Below are 27,210 nucleotides of genomic sequence, written 5' to 3'. Positions count from 1 at the left end.
CAAATTAATCAAAGAATACTGAAAAATTTTAGAAATTGACTGGCCACAGTACGCAGGGCCTTGGGCTAGGGGTTAAGGGAGTGGGATTGATACAAAGATGAAGATGAGCTGGTTCTTACTTTCATGGAGCACCCAGTTGGACTAGAGTTCAAGACTGAGTAGGACAAAGCTGAAAACTGTCTTCTTCATATCTGCAGTATTAAAAATTTAACATCCAAGTCCTTAGGTATTTCATTAAGAATAATGAGTAGTTGGGTGTAAAATTACATAACTTCAGGGATATACTTTTGGCTTTTATTTAAAAACCATGAATTTGAAGCTCATTCTTAAAGTAGTGGATTGACTTTTTATTATTGGGTAGATGATAGGTTCGAATAATATACAAATGTACAATATACTGCAGAAGTTTGTTTAAGAGCTTTTGGTTTCATTATTATGAAAGGTGAATGAAATAGCTTGTTTTTTGAAGCTAGTTACATTTGTAATGATAGGTATCAGCTGGTAGTTTTATAGTCATGCTTTACTTTTTCAGTAAAATATATACATACATTTGTGGTAATAAAAATATTCATTTACTTACTGTATCTTAGTAAACATTTTTATGATTCTCTGTGCCGTGGAATATCAACAACAATTGGGGTTTGGATTGTTCACTCAGTTTGAATGTGTACTATATTATAAAATGTTTGAAATGAATGAACCTCTTACTTTTCCTCCCTAATATAAACTTTTGTAAAATCGGGTGGAGAAAAACCTAATATTGTGTTCTTTGTGACAGGTACTGCAGTAGGTATTTTACAGATTCTGTCCTGGTTTGTTTGGTCACTAACCCTTCTGACCCACAAAATCCCAGCAACATTTTAAGTATCCTTAGGTCTCTGTAGAGACAAAACTCATTTTTATCACACTTTAAATATGCTAAATTGATTTCTGTATCTATGGCTTGATTTGGAAATTAGGCGATTTAGTTTCTTTCACCTGGCTAAGTTCCTGAGTTAATCCTTTACTTCTTGCCTACACAGTTGCTAAGGTCAAGTTTCTTTCCAAGTTTTGCAATGCTTACCATGTTTATTTGTGGGGGAGACGGGGGGGGGGGGGGGGTTGGAGGCAACGTGTGTGTGTGCCTTATTGCCCAGCAGCCTGCAAGGATGAGGATGGGGAAAGGTCTTTATGTTATGTATCCTCTGAAAAACTCCACTATACCTCAGTGACAGAATGAGAATAAAAAAGGCAAATAACATCTTGGTATTGTTATAAAAACAGTTTTCACCTTGCACATGCCCTGAAAAGGGCCTTGGGGACCCCCAGGGTTCATGGACAACCTTTTGAGGACCACTGCTGCAGAAGTTAGAGAGGTAGGGAGGGTGAGTAACAGTGGGGTGAGAATTTGGACTTCTTTTATATATTTCTATGTTGTATTTGAATCTTGTATCATGAGCCTATATTACTTTTGTCACTTTTAAATACACACCAAAAAATGAAAGGGTGTGAGGGGAGATGATCACGTCCTTGAAGGTAATACAATTTTTGCTTCGACAACAATTCTCATTTTAGTTTCTAATTATATGGTCTCAGAATAAATTTAAATATTTAGCTGATGTGTTTTAAATAGGATCCCATCCAGAAGATGAACATGAACATGTAAATCATGCAAGTCCCAGGTCGTTTGTTCCCATTGTCTGTTAAAGAGCTGAACACACACAGCCTGCTTTTCTCTCCATAGTGTGCCTTTGCCTCTGACTCCGCCACACAAGGCGCTGGCACAGATGTGGGTACTCAGTCCCAGTATCATTTTTCCCTGTTAATTCAAGTGAACCCAGGAATGGAAAGAGCAGAGTCCCATTTAATGCTTAAATTGTCCTTAGACACTTTGGCTGTCAGATTAGCAATTCTTGCTCATCCCTGCCCAACTTTGTATTTGGCCCCCAAATATCTGTTTTATTTCATCTGCTTCCTCACAGATTGGAGAAGTAGGAGTAGTTCCTAAGTCTTTCATTTCAGTTATTCTGTTTCTAATAAGTGACTTAAGCATTCAGGTAGGATTTCAAAATTTTACGATCAGACTTCTTGTTTTCAAGGTAATAGAAATAACCAAAAGCTTGAAAAGCTAAAGAAATTGGAATAATTTGGCTCAGGTCAAAGTGTAATTTTCTTTATGGAAAAGCAAACATTAATCTGATAGTTTTCCAATGAGATATTAAAAATAGAGACCTTAATAAGTAAATAAAATCCAACTTTGTCTATTGAAACAATGAAATGTTATAACCAGAGTGAAAATGTTATATTTTCACCCTGTAACTAAATATTAACTCCATTAGATTATTTCTTTAATGTCTTTCAGATTTATCCCTTCATATAAAGTGCTTAATTTTTTCCAAATATAAAGTAATATATATTTTTTGCACTAAAAAATTAGAAAAAAAATTAAGAAAAAATTAAAAATCATCTATAATCCTACTACCTCTAACAGGTACTGTTAACATTCTGGAATATATATATGTATATATATTTTTTTAAATAATTTTATTTATTTATTTATTTTATTGGCTGCATTGGGTCTTCATTGCTGCATGTGGATGTTCTGTAGTTGCAGTGAGTGGGGGCTACTCTTCATTGTGGTGCGTGGGCTTCTCATTGCGGTGGCTTCTCTTGTTGCAGAGCACGGGCTCTAGGCCCGCAGACTTCAGTAGCTGCAGCACATGGGCTCAGTCATTGTGGCTTGCGGGCTCTAGAGGGCAGGCTTAGTAGCTGTCGCTCACGGGCTTAGTTGGTCCGCGGCATGTGGGATCTTCCCAGACCAGGGCTCAAACCCGTGTCCCCTGCAGTGGCAGGCAGATTCTTAACCACTGCACCACCACATATAGTCTGATTTTTTAGTTGACAGAACATTATGGCCATTTTTTCCATATCAATAAATACAAATTCATGTTGTCACTTTGGTTCATTGCGTGGTATTTCCTTATAAGTCTGTACTATTCTCATATGTATTAGATTTTTTTTACTATAATAAAATAATGCTTTAGTAAGCATAACTGTTCCTATATCTTTCCATACCAATCTGATTATTTCTTTAGGGTAAAGACTAAACTGTGGGATTGCTGGGTCAGTGAGGTAGGTTACTGTTTTTCCCAAAGACTTTTTAATAAAATTGCAAAATTCCTCTTTAGAAAGACTGTACCCAATTTGTACTCCCTTCCCCCAATGATGATCTGTTCTTGAATGTAATAGGTTTTTAAAAAATCATTATTATTTTGGTTTTCACTTCTTTGAAAACCTCTGTGGTTGAAGTTGAACATCTTTTCAAATGTTCTGCACAAGTTGGCTGTTCATGTACTTTGCGTCTTTTCCTGTTGGAATGTCATCTCACTCATCTGTGAATGCTCTTTATAATCTTTGTAAGAGATATCTACCGCTTATTATATTTGATGAATTGTTTTCTTTCCTGTGCATTTAAGAATTGTCATATAATTATAATTATAATATATAGTTATAAGGATTATAAGAAAGTCTAGAGACTAAGTGGTATTAAGGCTCTGGGCTTTTTTTGTAGACCTTTCTCTTTGTCTCCTGCTCCTGGGGAGATGCAGCAGATATTGCTATGTAAGGCTGATTGTCTAAGTAGTAGGTGAGACATTCCGGTTTTTTTTGTTTTTTGTTTTAATGTGCTCTCTAACTCTTTCTCTAAGACTGAAACCAGCATTGCAGCAGAAATCCACCAGCAAATCCATAAGGGGAGAAAACAAAATCCTGTCCTGACGTTTTTCTTACAGTTGTTGCTGCCTTTGGTCCCATCAGGAACGTGCTATTTTTAACATAGCTCACTGTTCTTACTGTGATCTGTGTGATCTCACCCCCATGTCCGTCCACAGGAGAAATAGATTCCCTAACCCTTGGCTGTATTTCCATGTGTTTTCAGAGTATCCACATACTGGAGAGGACTTCTTCCTCTAGCACGGAACCCTCTGTAAGTCGGCAGCTGCTGGAACCGGAGCCGGTCCCTCTCTCCAAGGTCAGTGACAGAACGTGTTGCTCTCTCAGATGGCAGGATGCCTGGCCTGGGGCCAATTGAACTATAATTCTTACACCTGACGCCCCTAAGGTCACTGTGACACCCATTGTACAGCTGCTCTTTCACTTCTTTTCATTGCCAGTATGTAGGGTTTCTTTGCCCTGTGTACGGAGGGAAGAGATGAAAGTGTATTTGCTGGGATTTGCAGGGTTACATACAAACGTCCAGAATTCTCTTTATTTTAAGGGAAAAGGGCCAGAGAAACTATTGTCCTTCCCTTTGGGTAAGTTGGGCTAGTATTTCTATATCAAGGTAATCGAAAAAAATCACTGGGTCCAGCAGTAACAACAACAACAGCAGATACAGTTGTTGCCCGTGGGCTGTGCACCAGGTGCTACACTAAGTGCTTAGATCCCATTTGCTGTAATCCATTCGAGCAGTTCCATGCAGTGTAGGTATTTATTATATTTTACAAATATGGAAACTGAGTCAGCAGCTTGCCCAAAGTCAAAGAAGCTGCAAAGTAGCAGAGCAGAGATTCAAACTTAGACTTGTTTAAGCTCTACCCCACCTGCAGGGTAAAACAGTCCCTACCCAGAGGGGCTGTGGTACATTCAGAGTACACCTGGCTTTCCTAGCAGTGAGCTCTGAGGGCAACACTGCAGACTACCGATGAAGACCGTTTTATGTTTGATGGAAGCCGGTGTTCCCTCCCCTTCAGCTTTCTCTTCCTCGGACTAGGAGAATGTCTAAATTCATTTATGTCTAAAATGCAAAAATCGCAAAGAAAAGTCAAGGAGATGCCATCCTACTCCTCCCAACCCCTTGCTCGATTCCCTGAGATTTTTGATGGGTTGGCCCCTCTATTGAGAAACTCAGAAAATAGAATGCGTGGGGATTTTGAATACAAATATAAAGACAGAACTTTTATTTCCCCAGAAGGTTAACTTCTAAGTATGTATAAGTGATCCATCCACGTTGCTTCTCCTATATTAAAAAGAACACCCTACTACACTATTATATAGTAGAATATAGTGTTTGTACCTCTTTATACTTTGAAGGCATCACAAGCTGTGAAGTTTATTCTGTCAGACAGGAGTAGACTACTAAACTAAAAAGGGGGGAGTTATTAAACTATAAAAAATAACTTAGAAATGAAAAGTCTTATTTCTATTTGAATGGCAAACAGAGAATGTCTACTTAGTGAATACAACTAGTAATCTCTTTGAAACCTGAGTTCTCTCTTATACACAGCTAAAGGACAGAGAGAATAAATATTGATTTGGGGTGATGGAGAAGGCAGCTAACATTGACCGGGCACCCACTTTGAGCCAGACACTGGATTAGTACATATATCATCTCACTCAGTCCCCAACTCGATGAAGTGAGTACTGATATTATTCTCATTTTGGTGATAAGGCAGCTGAGACTTGGAGTAGAAGTATGTTGTCCAGAGTCAGATAGCTGGGAGGTGTGGAAGTGTGTAACATTTAGAGCAGTGGAAACAGAGACCATGGTAGTGAGAGAGACACAGAGAAAGAAAGACTGGGAGAATGAGACAGAAATGGAAAGGAGAGGTGCCGGCGTTAAAACAATAAGCAGGGAGTGGCACACACACCAGCCTTGCTCTGGCCCCTCCTGGCCACCAGCGGCATCTCCAGCCTCTTCGGCATCTCACTTCTTACTCCAGCTGCAGCCGCCGGCATGCAGGTCCCTCTACTGGCCACGCCCTTTCTCTCTTCCACTGTTGGGCGTCTGCCCCTCCCGCCAGGCCTGCATGGAATACTGTCCTGCTCCCCTCCCCTTCCTCCATTTAGCGAACACACCAACCTCTTTTAAGTTAGCCCCGCAGGAACCCTTTTTCCAGTGCTGCTCTGTCTCCCTACCCAATCCACCCTCAGCCCCAGGTGGTCTTGTATAGCCCGTCTCTGTAGGTACCGTGCTCATTACTTTATTTCACATTCTTCCTCTATGTCAGGTTCCCTAGGACAACCTGAGGCTGGGCTTAGGGAGCCTGTGATGTATTGAGGGAGAGCCCTCAGGAGGAAGCGGGGGAGCCAAGAGGTTAGGACACATGTCCGTGCTGAGCAAGAGGGGATTCCAGCTGGAGTCCACCCTCAGCCTGATCCCACGGGGTGCTCTCCAGAGCTCCACATTAATTGCATCACAGAGTTGATCTCATCCTGAGACAAGAAAGATCTTTCATTCCCTCGGCCATTTGTACTCTTGTGTCCTTCACACCCTTGAGAGCCATGGGGGAGGGTCATGCTACCGCATAATTTCCCAGGTGTGGAGGCCCCAGCTTGGCCAAACAGCAGTTCCCGGTAGAAGAAGGGAGCTGTTAGCCTTAGTTCACAGTGCTCACAGCAACTGGGACATGGGTCCACTGGCCTCGTACAGGGATCTGGGTAGGGCACCAACAGCATCCACTTCCCATTACTCCTCCACGCAGCTGCCCGCTTGGACTTTGCTGTTTGACTGATACTCTTGTTGTGTTTTTGCATTAATAGATAACACATCTCTTGGGACCCCATGAAATCAGAGAGTCCCATCCAATCCAGATACCATAGCATCTCACCATCTCTCAGCCTCTTTGAGAGAAGATGGACCTCCTGGGCACTGGTTGGTGGTGGGAGAACCAGGTTTGAAGTACACACAGTCCTGTGTTAGGATTGTTCTGATTCTTTGTTTGGTGCTTTCACCTCCTAAAGCATTTCACATATCCCCCACCCACTCACACACGCACATAGAATATACCCTTGAGAAAGGAAATGTCTCTGTTTTTTTCAAATGAACAGACTAGGGCTGCTATAAGGTTACTCTCTGTTTTTAGGTATTGTTATTAGATCAAAGGTATTTTTAAAGCTTCTGTGATGGCAAAAGTGTTTGTATATCTAATTCAAGTACTGACGTGATCACATTAGGGCTTTTGACCCTGTTTCTATTATAAGTAAACCTATGAAAGTTGGTGACTTTTAAGCAGAAAATTAATATCAATTGAAATTATGAAAAAAATTATTCAATTTTCAGAAAGTAATTTTAGCTTTCTCAAGACAGACCGGGTCTACTAAGTATAGAGACGGATTGTACTAAGTCCTGCGATGGGATGCATACATTTCTTATTTGTAACATTATCATCAGTATTTATAGTTGAAATAGAGAGAGTTGTTTGCTCTGGTTTTATCCTTTGCCTTTTTGTCTGTTCGATAGCTTATTTAACTGTAAGAACTATATTAGGATTCTTCCCAGTTTCTTTTGCTGGGTTTAGTAGTGCTGCATCAGAGCGAGTGGAATCGTTTGTTCAGATCTGCTGCATTTATGTTTAAAAAATAGATTTTAACTTTTTGCTTTTTCTATATTATTTATCTCCCCTCCCCCCGTTTTCCCCCTGTAAATTTTCCCTCCCCTTAAATTCCCAAAGAAGTAAAAAACTGCTGTGATAGAGATCAGTAGTCATAGCTCTGCAGGGACAAGATATTACTACATTCTGAGTTTAATTAGAAAAAAATTCAAAGAGCGTTCGTACTTATTAGTAATGTTTCCATTTTCTTAAGTAATCCAGAGTATTCATCATATATGTACACAGAGAGAGAGAGAGAATAAATCAAAGATGAGCAGTAGCCTTCAGATAAGATAAGATCTAGCCAAAAATAAAAATGTTGTTCCTCTGGAGATGCTATCCATGAATGGGGCTACTAAAAATAGAAATATCATTAAACACAGCTGTTATCTAAGAAGAGAGAGAGCACTGATGAGTATATGTGCACATATGTGGAGAGTTATCCTTTTAATTTCTTGACTATACCAAGGCTTTCTAAAAGAAATCTGTAGAAATCCATCACTTTTATGGAATAAAAATCCATCATTTTTATCCACTTTGGTGATGAGACTAAAAAGCCAAAGATCCTGGACATTGCATAAGAACCTATTATTTTCTTCTAGTATTCTAACGTTATTTATAAGCATTGCTCACCTGGATTGAATTGCAATTCAGTATTAAAAAATGAAAATACCAAAGCATTCTGCTTTTACTCCTGATGAGAATGCCTTTTATTGTCCAAAAACATGGTATAGAGCCTGAAACTCTCATCAGAAATATTTTTTTTAAGTAAGAAGTAGATTTATTTAGCAAGATACACATTCCATAGAGAAACATTTTTTTGAATTACTGTATCTAATTAACAGTTCTAACCAGATCAATCACAGTTTCTGACAGTATTCAAGTAGGAAATCACTTTGGGGGTTGTTTTCTTATGTAAGGGGCAATTTACAGCTCCTTTGGCAACATTAAGGGTTCTTAATGTTGCCAGATGAGCACTGGTAGGTGTATTTCTGTGAGGGATGTAGTTCATTCACCAGGCACCCCTCAGAGATGACCAAGAACGTGGAGAAGGGATACTGTTCTCAGATTAGTTCTCAGGGTTGGTGCTGGTTGTAGGGTTGGGCTTAGGTAGGGTAGAAGCGTGATGCTGGCTTTCGAGGGCTCTTCAGAAGCCAGAAGTATCTCCTAGGCTTAATGATGCCTGCATGAAGCAATGTTCAGCTGGAAACGTCTCCTGAAAACAATTTTCTGTGAAAATCCCACTCCATTTACAGGTATTTGGGCTTAGATTTGACTCGGCTGTAGGGCAAGCAGCTTCTGAGATGAAAGGAGAAGACGGGGGAAAGAGGCATGGGTGGTAGATACGCAGCCCTCTCCCTGCCTGTCCCCATGGCTGACATCAGTAACTGATCATGGCCCCTTCACCCCTGGGTCCTGTCAGAGCCTCACAGCCCTGCAGCAGGTTCTGGGCAGCCACAACCCAGACACTGGGCCCGCACGTCCACCTGAAGTGGAACCGACTGCCACTCCCTTTGAAGCCTTTGTGCAGTGGTCTCAAGATGATCTCTGATAGACCATATCGTGTCAGGAGGCAGCTTTCTGAGTCAGTCTGGGTTGGTGCGTTCTGTAGAGGGCCCCCTGATCCTTGGAGCTTCATCCAGCTTTTCAGAGCTGAGGCAGCTGAGCAGGTTATGCTGAGAGATTTTGCTTCCCTGCGCCATGCGCAGGATTGCAGCCGTCGTGCATGGGATGTGACCTCGTTGTTCCTGCCTCTACTTCTGCTTAATTGTGCCCCACGCCTGAGATCTAGAACATGAGTGTTTGCCAGGTCAACGGTTACTTTAGAGCTGCGTGAGTGCTTAGAATTCACCTGGTCCAGGGATTTGAAAACCCAGTATGCTGCTAAGGAGTTGGTATCTAACATAGAAGCAGCCCCAAGGGGGATTGTGGTGAACTGAAGATGGGCAGCTGTCCCTCAGGGCGGGACCAGCAGCGTTGCCAGATCTTAGTCTTTCACAAACACTGGAAATTTGGATTTTTAAAGCCTGAAATCCTCTGATTTTTAAATGTTGACAATTCATTTTAAAAACTTTTTTTAGCACCATAGACGAACAAAACATATGGAAGAGGAACCATGATTTAGTCTGTTTTTAACAGAGGAAGGTGATAGTGTGGACTCTGGAATCCCAGATTTCTGGCCGTGCAGTCAGTTGCTCTTTCCATGGGCTTCCAATGGTGTGTGTATCTCACGATGTGTGTCTTTGAAAGCATGGACTTCTTGGTGGGTGTTTGGCAAGCAGGCATTTTATGCTCACTCTGAAATGCACACAGCCACACCGAGAGGAAACAGATGCCCACAGCACTGCTCTTCAGTGTAAGAGGTTACAAAGCACTTAGGCTGCTGCAGCCTTTTCATTTCTGCCGACAGCCAGGCCCACGCACTGATTGAACATGTTTCATCAAAACGGTCTTATTTTAAAACTTTACAGTTTTAAAATAAGCCTCTGTGCCCAGAGATGAACTATCTGGAAAAAATGCATTTTAAACCTTGTAAATGCAGGCAATCAAAAGTCCGTTCTACTCCAGACTCCAACTCCATCCAACTCCTCTCCAGTGGATCTGCATACCTCCAGGTGTACCCAGAAACTTGTTCTCACTTCAGTTATAAGTGCAGAGCAGTGTCTGATGTTAGAATTTGCTCCAAAATGTTGTTCATACTTTGGTGGGTTGAGTGTTGCTTCAAAAGCAACTTCTACATAAGAATCTGCTTTAAGTGTGTCATCAAACACTGAGAAACATGTGATTTGTTTTTCTTCTTTTCTCTCAGGAAGCTGACAGCTGGGAAATTATAGAAGGGCTGAAAATAGGCCAAACCAATGTCCAGAGACCAGACAAACATGAAGGCTTTATGCTAAAGAAGAGAAAATGGCCTTTAAAAGGCTGGCACAAGGTGACGTTTTCATGACATTCATCTTCAGATCATCTTCATAGAAAGGCTCGTATTTGGTGTCGTTAGGTGGGAAACCAAGAGTATGGTTGGTTGTATGTATAAAGCTAATCTTCAAGCCCTTATTTTAACTGTACAGGCTGCAACCTATCATAACTTTTTAAGTCAGAGATCTGTAATGTCTGTATGTAGGGAAAAAATATTTTACGTGATATCTAAAGTCCAGTTTTGGCACTTTCCAGGAAGTCAAGTGGTTAAGACTCTACACTTCCACTGCAGGGGCCACGGGTTCCATCCCTGGTTGGGGAACTAAGATCCCACATGCTGCACGGAGTGGCCAAAAAAATAAAATAAAATACCTTTTAAAAATCCAGTTTGGACATATTTTTATGTAATCTGCTTTTTTTTTAACTTAAATTAGTATAAATATGTTCTTATTAAATATTTTTCTAAATATGAGATGTTTTTAAGTGCATGCATGTACTCCATTGGATGGATTTATGCCATATACTATACAATATATATCCTGCCATTGTTGAACCAATTCCCTATTGCTGAATATGTAGCATATATCTAATTTTTTACTGTACGATGTGATGAACATTCTTATACATGAATTTCCATTTATGTCCTTGGGATAAATTCCTAGAATTATTGTTACCAGTGCAAACTAAAAATGGAAAATCAGTGATCTTGGAAGTTTTTTTTTTTTTACTGCTTTTTAACATATATGGTTTATTCCTCTCTCCCCAACTCCACATCCTTTTTCCATCTTCCAGTTTTAATTATGGGGAAAATAGTTTGCACTATATTGTTACAGTTACCTGAGTAGCAAGAATTCTGGACATTTAGGGGAAGACAGTTGTCCTCCATTTTCAATATAAGCCTTTTGATAGACCGCCAGTATCTTGTCTGAAATCACTGGAAGAAAATGTTCATTACTCGCCACGCCACATCTGTTGATGGATTTCATCTCAAGGCAGATGGATTTGTGGGTGCAAATGGCGGGGTGGTGGCTGCCCATTGGCCCAGAAGGGGAGGTTATGGATTGTAATGTTCTTGAGGAAATACATTGTTTGCAATTTAAAGACAAAAATTAACAGATGGGAAATGTTGCCCCAACCCCCTATCTCTGAGGGTGGAATAAAAACAGGGCAAAGAGTCTTCTTCCCTCTCACTTGTCAGAAACCTTGGCAGTCTCCCCTGAGTCCATGATATTATACCAGCACCAGGAATCTCTCTCCGCCCTTGTTCTTTCTCGGGTTTTGGCCGACTGGCCATACTCCTTCCTGGAATCACCTTTGCCTTTCATTCTGACCTTACCACTTTGCAGTTCTTCACATCAGTGCCCTTCTCATCTCTTTCCCTGTGACCATCCTATAGGTTATCCCTGCTAGAATTCTTCGATAGATAGAAATGGAAAATTCGAAGGATATCAAAGAAACACATTTTATATGAATTGCTAAGTTTAATTTAGCACTCCCAGCCCATGTTTCAGCAACACTGGCTGTGGTTCAACAGCAGCTCTTTCTGGACCTTCCCTTGGAACGTTTGCAACACAAGCAGCAGCAGGTTCTCCCTTGCATTGCCTTTTCTCCTGGCCTCTAATACCATCACGTATTTATTCAAGCATCAGCCCATTTGATTGCCCATGTCAGAGGCAATCAAGTGTTTTTCAGCTGTAGAGATTCTTTCTTCCAGTGCTTACTTGTCCCCCCAGAACCGATAGCAGAGGGGTTACAGTGGCCTTCTGTGAGTTCTCTGTAGGGTGTTCCCAGTCCCCAGGCCTGACTGCCTGTCACCTCAGCAGCTAAGAGTTCCTGAGTCACATAAAAACTTTCCAACAGGGTAATTTACCAGCCACAGAAAGACTCCCTGCATCTGGAGAGACTAGAGGAGGGCTCTGAACCCATTGTTTGATTGGGTCCTGGGAGCTGTTTGTTCTCCTCTCAATTGTCCATGGAAAGGAAATCAACAGAGTCTGTGGAGCACAAATGGCTAGATTCATTTGGACTGGACCAGGAGGATCTTGGAAGAGACAAAACCACCCCAGTGTGTGTGTGTGTGTGTGTGTGTGTGTGTGTGTGTGTGTGTGTGTGTGTGTGTGTGTGTGTGTGTGTGTGTGTGTGTGTATGTGTGTATGTATACTTTCCCCCTTAATGTAGTTCACAAATAATTTTTAGTCTCCTTTGCTAATAGTGAAATGCAAGTATTTTGCTAAGTGGAGTGCAAGCATGTTGATAGGGCTACTTTTTAAACTTTCCAGATAATTCGTTATTCATAGCTCCAGTCCACTGGCTTCTGTTAACAGACATGGGAATTTTCAGAATTATCCATGGTAGCCAGGGAAATTCAGGAGTTTATCTTCGTGATGGAGAGTTCCCTGTAGACAAGTTCCTTATAGAATCACTGTGACCTAACTCAGGTTATCCTCATTTCTCACTTTCAAAAACACCCCAATGTGGGGACTTCCCTAGTGGCATGGTGGATAAGACTCTGTGCTCCCAATATAGGCGGCCTGGGTTCAATCCCTGGTCAGGGAACTAGATCCCACATGCATGCCGCAACTAAGGTGCCCATCTGCCACATCTAAGACCCGGTGCAACCAAATAAATAAATATTAAAAAACAAACAAATAAACCCACCCCAATGTGGTTCATTCAGAAAGTCTTAGTTGCAGGCCCTGGGATTCCTCCCAGATCCCCAACACCCCCATTAAGAAAAACTGTGGTGATGGGGAGCTCCCTGGTAGTCTGGTAGTTAGGATTCGGCATTTTCTCTGCCGTGGCCCAGGTTCAATCCCTGGTCAGGGAACTGAGATCCCACAAACTGCGTGGCCAAAAAAAAAAAAAAAAAGAGAGAGAGAGAGAAAGAAAAGAAAAACTGTGGTGAAAGATTTCATCCCCATTGAATTATGTGTAAAAGAACCCTGCTAGGTAAATAGTATGGAACTTGAGCTCGGATTTCCTTACCATTTCATGTGACTGACTGTGGCCAGGTGCACTGAATTCAAATACATGAAAATGATCAAACATACTGATTACTAAATGCCAAGCAACGTTAGACCCACACTTGTGAATGTTTTATGTAATTCAAAATACTGACGGTAATGGGATTGTTTGGTTCTTGCAGCGTTTTTTTGTCCTGGATAATGGAATGCTAAAGTATTCAAAGGCACCACTTGATGTAAGTAGACACAAGATTGGTTTTGAATTCTGCTTGAAGTGAGTAACCACCACACTGTACACGTGTTGTGCTATGGTTACCAGCTTTGTGCATTTCTGTGCCTGTAAGGCTTAATAACAACCTACCAAACTTCCATGTTGCATGGAAGGTGTGTTCTTTGCTTATGCTCAGACTAGCATAAAATCTCAAACTGTGCATGAAGATTTAATTTAACTATTGTGATGTGTGTTGTTAAAAACAGAAACTTAAACCTAAAAGCCACCAACTAATAAAAATCACCCTTTCTGTTTGAAAAAACCCACATAGGCCTTTTTTCTGCATCTGTCAATAAACTATGCTTTATGTGCTTTTTTTTGAGATTTAAAGCAACACTTGTTCTTACTGATGTCTTTTTAAGACCTATCTTATGAACTTCGTTTCTATTTCATACATTCTTTTACCTTGGGCATCCTAAACTCTAAAATTATTCCCAATTATTCTTCTTTAATATAAAAAGTAATTGTTTGCATGCAAAACTGGAAGATGCTCTCCTTATCATTGTGTATAGGAGAAATAACAGAGGTCTCAGATTTCAGTCTGTCTCCAGCTCCTTCAGTGAATCAGCTGTGTGTCCTTGACCAGATGAAGGCAACCAGAAGGAAGAGCTGGCTGCTCTGTACACTTGGTCCCAGCTGCCCAGTTCTGCCCCAGCAGCTGTCTTCTAGCTGATTACTTGGGGATGTTCTGGGTTGTAGGTCAAAGACTGACCATAGTTATTTTAGGAACCAGTAAAGATATCTTTTTTAGGATATAAACCGTGCAACCTAGAATTATGAATTGACATTATAGTTATGCCAAAAACAGGAATAAGAGATGAATAGTCTTACTTATTGAAATTCAATAAGTTAAGATTTAAGCTAAGGTCCTGAAGTTAAGATTCAGGACCTTAACTTCAGACCCTTAGCCATTTTCTCTTTGTAGAAGAGGTGTGGTATTCCACCTCCTGTAGATAAGTTAAAGATTACATTAAGCTCACTTCAGTGCAAAAACACACCAAATCACACATCCTTCCAGCCTTTTTACCAGTCTTTTGATTTCAGATTCAAAAAGGGAAGGTCCACGGAAGCATCGATGTCGGACTCTCTGTCATGTCAATTAAAAAGAAAGCTCGGAGAATAGACCTTGACACAGAAGAACACATCTATCATTTGAAGGTAAAGTCACTTTTGAACAGTTTCTCTGGTAGTATCTGGGGAAATCTCTGCCTATATCAGTGGTAAACAGGAGGTTGGTTTCGCCACTACCTACTCCTCTTGTTCATTGTTTTAGGTGAAATCCCAGGACTGGTTTGACGCATGGGTCTCCAAACTGCGCCATCATCGATTGTATCGGCAGAATGAAATTGTGAGATCACCACGAGATGCTAGTTTTCACATATTTCCTTCGACCTCCACAGCTGAATCCTCACCAGCTGCTAATGTTTCTGTTGTGGATGGAAAGGTAGGACTTTGTTATATAAAAATCAACCCAGAAATTGCTTGGAAAATTATGCAGACATGTTAACCAAGTCTCACTTTACAAACCAGAAAGAGAAGATTTGCTTTGTAAACTAACCCTTAAAAAACAATAGTGACATTTAGCATCAAAGTCAATTACAAGTATAGATTAGGTAGAAATGTGGATCACCAAGAGAATTAACAGTTAGTTTTCCTTTCTATGAATGGATTACATCTTAATTTTATATAGCTTTATAGGAATATTAGAAACTAGAGTGAACATTTGGTTAATCAGCACCTAGAAAATGATGTCTTCCTGGATGGTAATAAGAAGGCCACAGAGTTTTCAAAGTGAAACTTGTTTTTTTTCCTTGAGCTGTAATATATACATGACCATGAGAGAGACCAGTGAATTTCCCCATGAGGTTAATGCAGGTGGGCTAGAGAATGTGACTAATATAAGTAGTGGCTCACTTGAATGCCTAGGCACTGTGTTAGGCATTGGACATTCATTCACCTCTAGTCTTTAATATACCTGAAGCTCAGAGACAGTAAAGAATTTTTACAGCAGTTATGTAGACATTAAACAGCTGAGCCAAGATCTGAATCTTCATCTTCGTTTCCAAAATCAGTGCCTTTTTCATTATATGAGGTACCAGATTAAGGGAGGCTGCAGCTATTCTTTGAGCTATATTAAGAGTTCTTTTTCTGTGTTGCTGAAAAGGTAGAGGTGTTGCCTGTTAAAAACCAAGGTTAGGACAATAGATAGGGAGACAGCTGTTTCTGCCTTTGCTTCAATAATTAAGTTTTCTGAACCATAGCCACATTGCACTGCCCAGGGGTCTTCCAGTTTCTCACTTGGCACCTGAAATTGAGAATAGAGACATCTGTGAATAACTGACTGCCACAGGGAGTTGATTTCAGGTGTATTTCAGTGAAGATTCTGCTTTTCTCTGTTTTCCTTCATAGGGATATATGGAATAACATATATCCAAGTTTCCTTTGCAAAGCACTGAAAAACCTCATTGAGTAACTGCAAGAGACTCAACAAATCAGATGAAATGAAATACAGCTGTATTTAGTTTTTGTTATTTCGATGGAAATTACTTAAGTAATTTTTGTTAAATCCCATTAATTGTATTTCACAAGGCTCTCAAACCTTATTTCATTCTGGAGTATCTCTCTCCTAGGAACAGTGTGTTGGGTTAACCCTAGTACTAACTGCTTCTGAAATGAAAGAAAATGAACTGGTAGGTCGGTTTACTTACTGAATGACCCAACACAAGGTGTGCAAGATAGTCCCCAAGTTTCTCTGGGCCTCCTGTATTCTCATCACAGAATAGAAAGAATCCCAGAGTTAGTCCAAATTAAACAAGAAATGTATCCCAGATGGATATTTTTAAAATATAAATATTTAATCCTTTGGTTCTTCCAGCTTCTGCCTTTGTCGTTGGCATAGAGTGTTGATAAAAGATGTATTATTTTCATCCTTTGGGTTATTTATTAAATAACGTGGGTGACATCCAAGAATGGAGAACTGAAACCAAATCCTCCCCATTGTTTGCTTTGGAATAAGAAAGCTCTTCAACTCTGGTTTTCATAGATCTATTGCTCTAGTTACTAATGACATATCTCTGAGATCTCACTCAGTGAAAGATTTCCATTACATTTATCAAAATGCAATAGAGTGAAAAAAAGCTTTTTATCACTTTGCTTGCATTCTAAGCATCAAATTATGAGGCTCCTGGATGTTAATTGGTTTTTGGCCCTGCACAGGTAGTAAATAAGTCTGGGTTTGCTAAGTATGTGCGTCCTTCACTTCATAATGATTTAGAAGAGGCACAATCAGTTATAATTGAATATTAAAGTCAAATATGGAGTTTTTAAGTTGTTTCACCTTTGGAGGAAATAACTTCCCGCTTTTTTCATGGTGTTTACTGTACTCACTTTATTTTTTTTTAATTTTTTTAAAAACTATTTATTTATTTATCTATCTGGCTGCATTGGGTCTTCATTGCTGTTCATGGGCTCTCTCTAGTTTCAGAGAGCAGGGGCTACACTTCATTGCAGAGCGCAGGCTTCTTATTGTGGTGGCTTCTGTCACTGCAGAGCACCGGCTCTAGGTTCACAGGCTTCAGTAGTTGCAACACTCAGGCTTAGTAATTGTGGCGCACGGGCTTAGTTGCTCCACAGCATGTGGGATCTTCCCAGACCAGGGATCGAACCCATGTCCCCTGCATTGGCAGGCAGATTCTTAACCACTGCACCACCAGAGAAGTCCCTGTACTCACGTTAATATCTAGGTACTTCATACAACTTTATTTCACATGAAATCCCTTTAATGGAAAGTCTATCAGCTCCAGATAATAGTAACTTGCCAAGACTGCCATTTTATATGTTACAGTTTTCAATATGCATTCACAGTGCATGGTGGGTAATGTATTTAAGAATCACAAGACGCTGATGAGACCATGAGTTGACCATAAGGGTACAGAGAACTTTCAGAAAGGAAAGGCCTTTAGTCATGAGTTGAGTCCTGCAAGAAGGACACTGTATCAGCTGTAACTTACTGAGTAATTCAAAACTATTGAAAATTTGAGCTGGCAGGTCCTTGTGAGACTGAGATATAACATACTTGAATGTTGTCCCCTTTGCTGTTTGGTGGAGATGGCAGCTTAATGAGTGTTGCTGTTGCTTATAAATTTTGGCCGCACTGAGCTCATACCAACTTTTAGCCAAGAGGCTTCTTCCATATTGTGAGCATGTCTTTTTTTTTTCCTCTCTTTTTTAATGTCACTTTGAGGATACTTGTGTTCTTTTTAGTAACTTAAATGAACTATTTCTGCCTCACCATACACTTTTTTTTTTTTTGTTCCTTCTAGGTGCAGCCAAACAGCTTTCCATGGCAGTCCCCTTTACCATGCAGCAACAGCCTCCCTGCCACCTGCACGACCGGGCAGAGCAAAGTGGCAGCCTGGCTACAGGACTCGGAAGAAATGGACAGGTGTGCAGAAGGTTAGTTCTTGCCCAGTGTGGGCTCTCAGGATGAGCCAGAGAAACAGACACAAAAGGGGCGAATTGTGGGTGCTTCACCTTTCACCCCTCAGGCCCCCTGGATTGCCTCCAGCTTTTTTTTTTGCTTCTAATTTTTATACCCCAGATCGTCTCCTTCCCGTGACTCAGGCTTCTTACCTGTGCGTTCTCCTGCACCCTCACAACTGCTGAATCTGGTTTTGCCCTTCCCCTGACTCCCACCCACTTCAGCCCTCTCCCCTCTTCGCGTTAGTTCCCTCTGGCTTCGTCAGCCTCCCACACCCCGGACCCTGGGGGCGATCACCCAGCTGAGTGCTGCCTTGGGAGCGCCCTCCACCCGCGCTCCTGACCATCCACTCGGTCACTTCCACAGGTGCCCTCTCTGCTGCTCCATCTGGCCCACAGAACAGTGTAGGTGTCCCAGCAACCAACCAGAAACAGCAAAATTATATTGATCTTATAGCCACAGTGTCCTAGTAGTGGTGTGGCTCTATGCACCAGTTATTAAATATTCTGAACTAATACATGATTCTTTCCCTGTACCATCTCTCAGCCTCTTAATCTGCAGACACGTTCTCCTTCCTTGTAATGAGCCTGAGCACGTTGGTCCAACCTGGATGCACAGACCATTTCCAGTCTGTGAGACAGCTTTCGTTTGACCTTCAAAAATGAAAATAACGAAACAAAACACAAAGAAGAATAATATAACAAGTATTTAATAAGTCTAAATTGATTTAATTTTTAAAGTATTTTGAGATGATGTTGGGCCTAAATTTTTTGATATTAAATTTTTTTTCTTTTATGAAGGTATCGTGAAAGGAGATGGTAGATTATTTTCTGTCCTCACTTAGAACAATTGAAATTTGGTAATCTGTGTTCATGCTCCAATCAACTAATTTTTTTTTTCTCTACACGTGTGAACTCAAAGTCTGCAGCATTTTTATTAGCCCTCTCCACATTCCAAACTTAACCTTCATGTGAAAATATGACTTTAAGGGGGATGTTACATTCATAAAGTGTGTCCAGCTAACATTCCATTAAAAGGGTTTTACTTGAGTATATTCACAAAACACATAGACATTACTTTGCATTTATGAACTTCAGTTTGGGGAAGAAGCTAACCTCACTGTCCTAGACACTGCAGGCTGGTCTCCGCGGTGGTTCTAGACCGTCAGCCTTTCCTCTAATTTCTGCCGCCTTGCACACGCCTGTGACATTTAACCTGGCCACTGACATTGCTGAAAATATTGACACTTTCTACCAGGGCAAAATCCATTTATGTGACCAAAATAAATAGACACTGACCTTAATGCCAAGAAGCCCCTGGCTGGTAGGGGGATGTCTTTGAGTCCCTGTGTGCTGCACATACTCTGGCCCCAATCCCTGTGCCCTCTTCCCAGTCTCGGGGGTGATTCTCCTTCTCCCCATTCTGACCATTCTACCTGTGTCCTCGTCCTGCCATTCTCTTCTCCTTCAGGATTTAGTGCAGCAGTGATCTCCTCTCTTGGGAACAACCTCCATCTTTCCCACTTCAGTCACTCCTGCCCGTAGACTCCAACTTCTCTCCCATAATTTGACTTTGCTCTTTTTGCTCTATGGAAAAAGCATTCCTGGCAGCAGGAGGCCATCTGATTTCTGCTGTGTTCTCAGGCCTCATCCTCTGACCTGCCCTGCAGGACCTTCTCTAATGAGCCTCCTCTTTTAGGTCCCTGAAGTTTTCCTTTTTTTCCAATTGCTCCTCCTCTGCTTCATTGGGATTCTCCTCTGGCCAATCTTGGTTTGCAGGGATGATCAAGATTCACTATTCTGCTTTCAGCTTCAATAATAGTAACTATAGTTTATTGAGTGCTCATATGGGCCAGGCACTGAGCTAAGTACTTTACCTATGTGCTTTTTTAAATAAATCTTCACAATAGTACCCAGCAGGAATTATGAACCATATTTTTATAGATAAGGAAACCATACATAGCTCAGAGACGTCAAGTGCCTCGTCCATGTTACACAGCAAGTACTTGACAGAGCTGAAGCGCTAACCCAGACCAACTTGATCCTAATGACTATGCTCTGTGCTTTGGAGATGACAGGCGTGCTTCTAGTTTCAACTGTCATCTCTATTTTGATGATGATGGTGGTGGTAGTGGTGGTGGTGGTGGTGAGGATGATAAGGGTGGTGGTGGTGGCGGTGGTGGCAGCTGGTAGGTATGGGGCATGTCCTGTGCAGCAGGCACTGTTGTAGGTGTTTTACGCACATCAACTCATTTAATCCTCTCAACTCCACATTACAGGTGAGAAAACTTAGGTACAGAGAGGTTAGCTCCCTTTGACCAAGTTCACATAGCTAGTAATGGTGGAGCTGGGGTTCAAACCCAGGCAGTCTGACCCCAGAACATACGCTCTTAATCACTGCACCATATTTCCCTCAGAAAGGCTGACAACCTTCTTTACATCTCAGACCTCTGTATCCAGCCCGTGCTGCATTCCCACCCCCTCCCTTGCTGTTGAGGCACTCGGTCACGCGCTCTTCTCAGCCTGTCTAAAACCAGATTCTCTGTCTCCTCTGTGACAATGGTCCCGGTTCCTGGACTTCCCTGTTTTTGTCAGGGCTGCTCTCATAACCACTCCTGAAGCCTCTGTCATATCTGACCCACCCACCCTGTTCATCCCGCTGAGGCTGAGTTCTGCTGTTTCTTTGAAAACCTGCCCTCTCCCCTCCCCCTCACCGACCCTTCCTCTGGAATTTCTGCTGTCCCGCCTCAGGCTCACCCTTTGCCCAGCCTCTGACTGGTACCCGCACCCTCCGTCTCTTGCTCTGTGGCTCCATCTCTCTGAGAGGCTCCTGAGAAGTTACTGTTCTTGGACATGTTTGCAGTCGGCGCCGGCACTTAGCAGGCATTGTTCCATTGCTCCTGGCTGTGAGGTGTAGGTATTGCTACTACCCCCACCTTGCAGGCGAGGAGTGAAATGCATGGAGGTTAAGGAACCTGCCCAAGATTACACAGCTGCCTGGATGGAGAGGTTGGGACTCCAGCCAACCCACATTTGACGAATCCCAAAGCCATTCTTTGTTCACTGCATGTACTCATCCCTCAAGACGGCTATTTCTTAAAATAACTCTTTGCAAAAATCTCTTCAGGTGGCTCTCCATGAGCTCTTGGGCTTTAGTGCAAACTACGTAGCCCAGCGTTTAACACCCAGCTTTCAGCTTTCTGGCCCTGTCTACCCTTTCAACCTTGCCTTCCATAGACTGAATTAAACTTATTTGCTGTTTCCTGAATGTGGTTGCATATTCCTGCCTCCATGCCTTTGCACAGGCTGTTCTTCCCAATCTGCAGTGCGCTCTCTGCCCTTCTCCACCTTCCTATTTTGCTGACTCCTTTTTAATCAATCTTTCAGACCCAGGGAAAGCTCTGCTGTCTCTTATGTGTGCTCTGACCACCTCAAACCATAGTAACTGTCCCTTTCCTGATCAACCACAGGACTTTTTTTTTTTTTTTTTTTTGGTCTATTCTGATCATTTCACAGAGTCCCAATATTGAGGTTGGTTGCATTTCAGAACTTCATCATGTAACATTTTCTTGAACCCATAACATAGCACATTTACAGTTCCAATACTTAAAGAGGTTAGATGTTCATAGGTCTGGACTTCTGTCAATCCAGGTCTCAAGTATGTAAGGGAATTTCTTGGCTCTTGGAGAGCATTTTTCCCCATAGAAACAAAATGTTAAATTAGTATTTTATATGCCATCCTTATGTACCAGTATATGCCATCACCAAAATGGGTATATAATAGTTCAATGTACAAATTATTTATTGTGTACATTTTCTTTAAACCAAAATGTAAATTCCATGAATCTTACTGTATTGATTATATTCAATATTCCTGGTGCTTAGAGCTGTGCTGGGCACATAGTGTCTTCCCAATCAGTGGTACCTAAATGAAGTAGTAAACGGATAGCTTTGGATATACCTTACTTAACTATTCCACAATTGGACCACATGTTTCTTTTTATTTACTTTTTTAATTTCATTTTTTATTTTATTTTGGAGTATAGTTGATTTACAGTGTTGTGTTCGTTTCAGGTGTACAGCAAAGTAATTCAGCTATACATATACATATATCCATTTTTCAGATTCTTTTCCCATATAGGTTATTACAGAATATTGAGTAGAGTTCTTTTTAGAACAAGGTAGGAATGATGAGAAAGTAAGTAAACTGCTAGATATTTAAGTTTTAAATTTTTTGCTATCATAAACTATCTCAACAGTCTCTTCTTGACATAATTTTTCCTTTTCCCCAGATTCTAAAATTAGATTTAATCTTAATTTAATGGAATTCTAGAGATTTCTTTTTTAAAGGTATTTTTATTGTCTTGGGCAAATCTTTATAATCCTTCCAAACAGCCAGACACTTTGGCAAGGAGTGACATTCTGCCAAGGATTTCATTTCTTCCATATTTTAAATGATAGGAGGGTCAAGGAATGGTGTGGCTTGTTCTAAGTTAAAGCCCTAGAAGAATGATTAAACATCATGCAATTAATACTCCAAGAAGACCATTTCTGGTTTTCATAGAATTTTCTCATCTACCATCTCAGTTGCTACTTTTATTAGGAAGGTAAGAGAGTAAATAGTACTGTCACCACTCGACAGGTAAGAAAACTGCAGCTGGGAAGTATAAAGTAAATCATTGTCTCCCGACCTTTAGTTTTGGATCATTTTGCCTTGAGTCAAGTTCATGCACCAAATTCTCTTTCCATTCTGTTAGAAAGTGTTTTAAGCCCCATTTCTAGATGTCTATGCTACCTACATACACCATTTGTGCAGAATCATCACAGTTATTAAGGAGAATGCATGTAATATTTACGGGATAGAAGGATTAATGGATAGGTAGTGTTAAATTAACGTCCCTGCCAGCACGGTGCTTGTGACGTAGTTTTGTTCTTTAAAAGGCACGTTAAAATGTAGGTCTCTTCCAACCATCTCCTTTCTCCTCTTCCCTCTAACCTTTTCCTTCTTTCTTTGTCCTACTTTTCTCCCTCATTCCTTCCCTTTATCTTTTATATTTCCTACCCTTCCAGGCCTCTCACCTTATTTTCTTCCTGGGGGAAATGGGAAGGGTACAGTGGCGCTGCCTCCCCTGAAAATGCGGAGGGGACAGTGGAGGGGTCCTGGCCACCTCTCTTCTGCCAGCTCCATTGGGTGATTTCCTCTCTTGAGGAGTTTAAAGGCCACTGATGGCCAAGAGTTCCCTGGAAGAACAACAGCAGGACTTGAACCACTCACCCAGGCTCTGCCCTAGGGCAGGTGCTGCTGAGAGACGGGACCTGGGGGGACCTGGCCCCCGATGTACTGCTGCTGCCCTGCTCTCTGTAGAGTGTGCAGGGATTCCGAGTCCTACACGAAGACCTTCACAGCAGGGAGACGTGTTCCTAACAATAAAACTGTACAGTTGCTGAAGTTCCCTTGAGTGTGCTTCTGATGTGACACAGGCCACCGCATCAGGAAAATACGCGCACCCAATTTCACTGAGATTTTAATGGCTCACTACGCGAGTTAACTGTTCATTTGTAAGCGTGGGTTTTGAAATCGCCCAATAAATAATCAGTGGTTTTATGGTTCTAAATGAGACAGGTCTGTTTTCTTTCCTTTGCCGGTATCGTCATTCTATAAGCATAGATCTGCCTAATCGTATTTGCATAATTCAGATGGACTGCCTTTTATTATCATCACCACCACTCCCTGACCAGTTCTAACATATTCTTATTTCTGATTTGTATTAGACCTTGCACATTGCCAGTCAAACCTTGTGGAACTTAGCAAACTCCTGCAAAATTTGGAAATACTTCAGAGAACTCAGTCAGCACCTAACTTTACTGACATGCAGGTAAACATGTTACTGCTGCGGGTCCAAGGACCTTAAGATATTCACTCAGAATTTTTAGTGGATTGTTCTGTGAATATATAAGGTAACATTTAAAGGCAAATGACTACAATAAGGACTGGTTTATATTCTGGAGTTATTCTTAATATTTTTGAATCTTAGTGTCATTGTGTTAATTAAGATATATTTTTTTGAAATGTTTTACATTTAAATACATACTAACTGGAAGTAAATATCTGAATCATTCTTCCATGTTTGTGTTGTATTAGAAATGATAGTTACGAAGATATAATTTAGATACTTTCAGAATTATTACCATGTTTTCATGTAGCAAAAACACTAAAGACCCCTAATCCTGTTTCATTTGGTATGGCAGAAAAATAAGTTTTATGATTAAGTTTTTGTCTCTGTTTTTAATGCCCAATATGCATCAGATAAACCTTTATCTCCTGCTGGTTTGCTTTAGGTGTCTAACAACGATTCTTTACTAACTTGCTGTGCTCTCCTTGTCTATACCTGTATCATCTGTGTTAACTTAATAATGCTTTGTTGCTTTTAACTGCTTGTGTAATGTAGGCTAACTGTGTAGATATTTCAAAGAAAGACAAGCGGGTCACAAGACGATGGAGAACAAAAAGTGTCAGCAAAGATACAAAAATACAACTGCAGGTACAGACTTTACTTTTCCTACATTTATATTTATAGATGTTTTTAAAAGTATTAGTCTTTGTATATCAGTTCATAAAAGTTGAAAAGTTTAAAGCAGCCTTTAACAGCTTTAAAGCTAGTGCTTTTCAGACTGAGTTATATTCTCTAAAATATTGAGAAATCTATTCTTCTTATTCTGGCATAAGTAAAGAGAATTTAAGGTTAAAACTATGTAATATGGCTGTAAAGTGGCATTTTCATTCTCAGTTATGGCCTCTGAACCATTAAAACATATTTTAACAAAAAGTCACCTTAAAAATCTAGACTGAAAATCAAATGGGTTGTAATGAACGTTCATTTATATATTCTAGATCTTAAAAGAGCCTTTTACGTGTTAGCGCTGTCCAAACTGGTATCTATCAGTAAATGAGAGGAGGACTGCAATAGGTTAGAAATTCACAAACTTGGGTTCTAATCTAAGCACTGTGATTTCCTGGCAGTATAATCTCATGCATTTCTGTTACATTTTCTGGGCTTCCATTAACTCCTGGGTAAAGTGATGGCATTGACTTAAGGATCTCTGAATTCCCTTTCAACTCTAAAATTCTGTGATTCTACAAAAATAGATATTATTGGCCATCAACAATCACTTTTAAAATTTGAACTAAAGTCTCCAGGGATCATGATAAATTTACTTGAAATTCATTTTAAATAAGTTATTTAGTTGAAATGACTAGTTTAAATGTTTTAAAGTAAGATCCTCTTATGTTATTGCATTGCAGTGATACGAAATATGGTAAATGCCTAAAGCCTCTTATGTCAAAATTCATGTTACTTTCAGATCTTTAAGCTTGAATTTCTGCTACTCCAATTCTAGCTATATATTATAAAGGACTCTTGCCCTGCACAATCAAAATTAGACTTATGATTTTGCTTTTTTTTTACACTATAAATCAATCTATATTCTAACACAGAGAGAAAAGGGGCTGCTTTTTAGAAATCTTCAGTGTCTTTTAAATAAGAATAATAATTCTTCCTTAATTCTGATTTTATTGATAACATTCTTCATGTTTTAATTCTGAATGTGTAAATAACAAACTCTTTGTTGCTTTGCTTGCTAACCTGATATATTTGAAAACAAATTTTCACAAGCACTAAAGATCTGTTTTTCTTAGTTAGAATGTCCACATTCTATGAGTACAATTCTTTGTGCCCTTCTGTTCAGTATGTTTTTGTGTGTTTTCCCTTCTGTTCAGAAAATTAATACTGTAGAGACAAATATGCCAAATGACTTCACAGGAAAATTGCCTAAAATTGCTTTTGGCAGTTCCATATTTTTTGAACATGTGATTGTCTAGTCTTGTGATGGTTGTTTTTGTTTGTTTGTTTTTGTTTTTTTTTAAAGCATGGTATCTATGGTTATCATGGCCAGGAAAAAGGAACCTTAATTATAAATAAACTAATGGAAGAAGGCCAGCATCATAAGAACATATACATTTGTGGGTAGATATCATTTCAATCTTGTTTTTATAGGGTATCCCACTGAACAGATTCCCAGTCGCAGCTATGGTCTGGAATAGATTGGTTCTTGATAAGCCTGAGCACAGTGCTTCTGGCTGCCCTGCTGTTGTTATGAGGCCCACCATGGTCCCCATGTCACTCATTTTTTTCTGAAGGAAACAGAATGCAATTCTTAATGGCCCTCCTGTTCACAGGCTGTGCTTTTCAGTGTGTGGAGAGTGTATGAAGATTTTTATGACTCATCCAAAGAAGTTGTTCAAAAAGCAAGAAAATATTCTTCATGCATATTCCTGTCACATTTTGGGGTGATTTGTTCTTAAATTTTCATTTATACTTTTCTGCCTTGTTTCCATTTTGCCAAAGAGTAACAAAATGGCCCTTGTGATTCTCGTTTAATTATTTTGGGGGAAATTGAGATCATCTCGTCCCCACACCCAACAACAGCGTTAAACTTTCGAAAGTACATTTTAATCATTCCCAGAGAAACCTCACTACCACTTGAACTGGTAAAACAAAGGATCATAGGGTGAATGCTGCAGAATTTAATACCATCCCTAGACCTTTTCTGCTCACCCAAACAAACAGGCCTTCCAGGATCCCTCAAGATGCTCATTCTCCATCACTGAGAAGTTACTTGGAAGTTTCTTCACCATACACACTTGACTGGGAGACCTTAAAATCAGGGGGACCACTATGACTAATAGGAATGTCATTACTTATCAGTATTTTACCTATAGAAAGGCAGAGCATTTATTTTTACTGTAGTGGATTAAACATACCCACCACTTTCTCCCACCCAAATACACAGGTTTTTCCCTCCTGTTTTAAATGTTTCTTGACCATTGGAATCCCATCTCATGATACCAAGTATTTGTTTTGAGCCCATAATCATCTTACTTCTTGACCACTTTCTTCACTGTTGTGGCCAACCTGCGAGGTTTTTTTGTAATGAATGGCTCATTTTTCATCTCCTCTATCATTTGGAACTTTTAGTCCACCAGCCATTTAAGAAGGAACCTAGACTGTGGTGGTGGTGTTTATTGTTACTGCTATTGTTGTTATGGATATTGTTTTATTTTTTATTTTTTTTAACTTTTATTAATTTTATTTATTTATTTATTATTTTTTGGGGGTACACCAAGTTCAATCCTCTGTTTTTATACACATATCCCCATATTGGATCTTGTTTT

General features: G+C 40.3%; 1 protein-coding gene across 4 annotated transcripts in view; it reads left to right on the top strand.

Moving 5' to 3' along the window:
* Positions 1–27,210, top strand: part of OSBPL6 (oxysterol binding protein like 6) — a 194,463-nt gene that overhangs the window by 124,628 nt on the left and 42,625 nt on the right. For 2 of the 4 annotated variants that reach the window (XM_057744651.1, XM_057744649.1), the window contains exons 3-10: positions 3,917–4,009; positions 10,159–10,281; positions 13,411–13,464; positions 14,544–14,657; positions 14,773–14,943; positions 17,822–17,954; positions 23,751–23,854; positions 24,428–24,520. In XM_057744651.1, the coding sequence (XP_057600634.1) occupies positions 3,917–4,009; positions 10,159–10,281; positions 13,411–13,464; positions 14,544–14,657; positions 14,773–14,943; positions 17,822–17,954; positions 23,751–23,854; positions 24,428–24,520 (885 nt within the window). The remainder of the gene's footprint in view (positions 1–3,916; positions 4,010–10,158; positions 10,282–13,410; positions 13,465–14,543; positions 14,658–14,772; positions 14,944–17,821; positions 17,955–23,750; positions 23,855–24,427; positions 24,521–27,210) is intronic. The other 2 variants (XM_057744653.1, XM_057744652.1) reach the window with 1 other exon arrangement.

Source organism: Hippopotamus amphibius, chromosome 8, assembly GCF_030028045.1.
Source record: "Hippopotamus amphibius kiboko isolate mHipAmp2 chromosome 8, mHipAmp2.hap2, whole genome shotgun sequence".
NCBI lineage: Eukaryota > Metazoa > Chordata > Mammalia > Artiodactyla > Hippopotamidae > Hippopotamus > Hippopotamus amphibius.
This window is presented reverse-complemented; position numbering and strand designations above follow the sequence as displayed.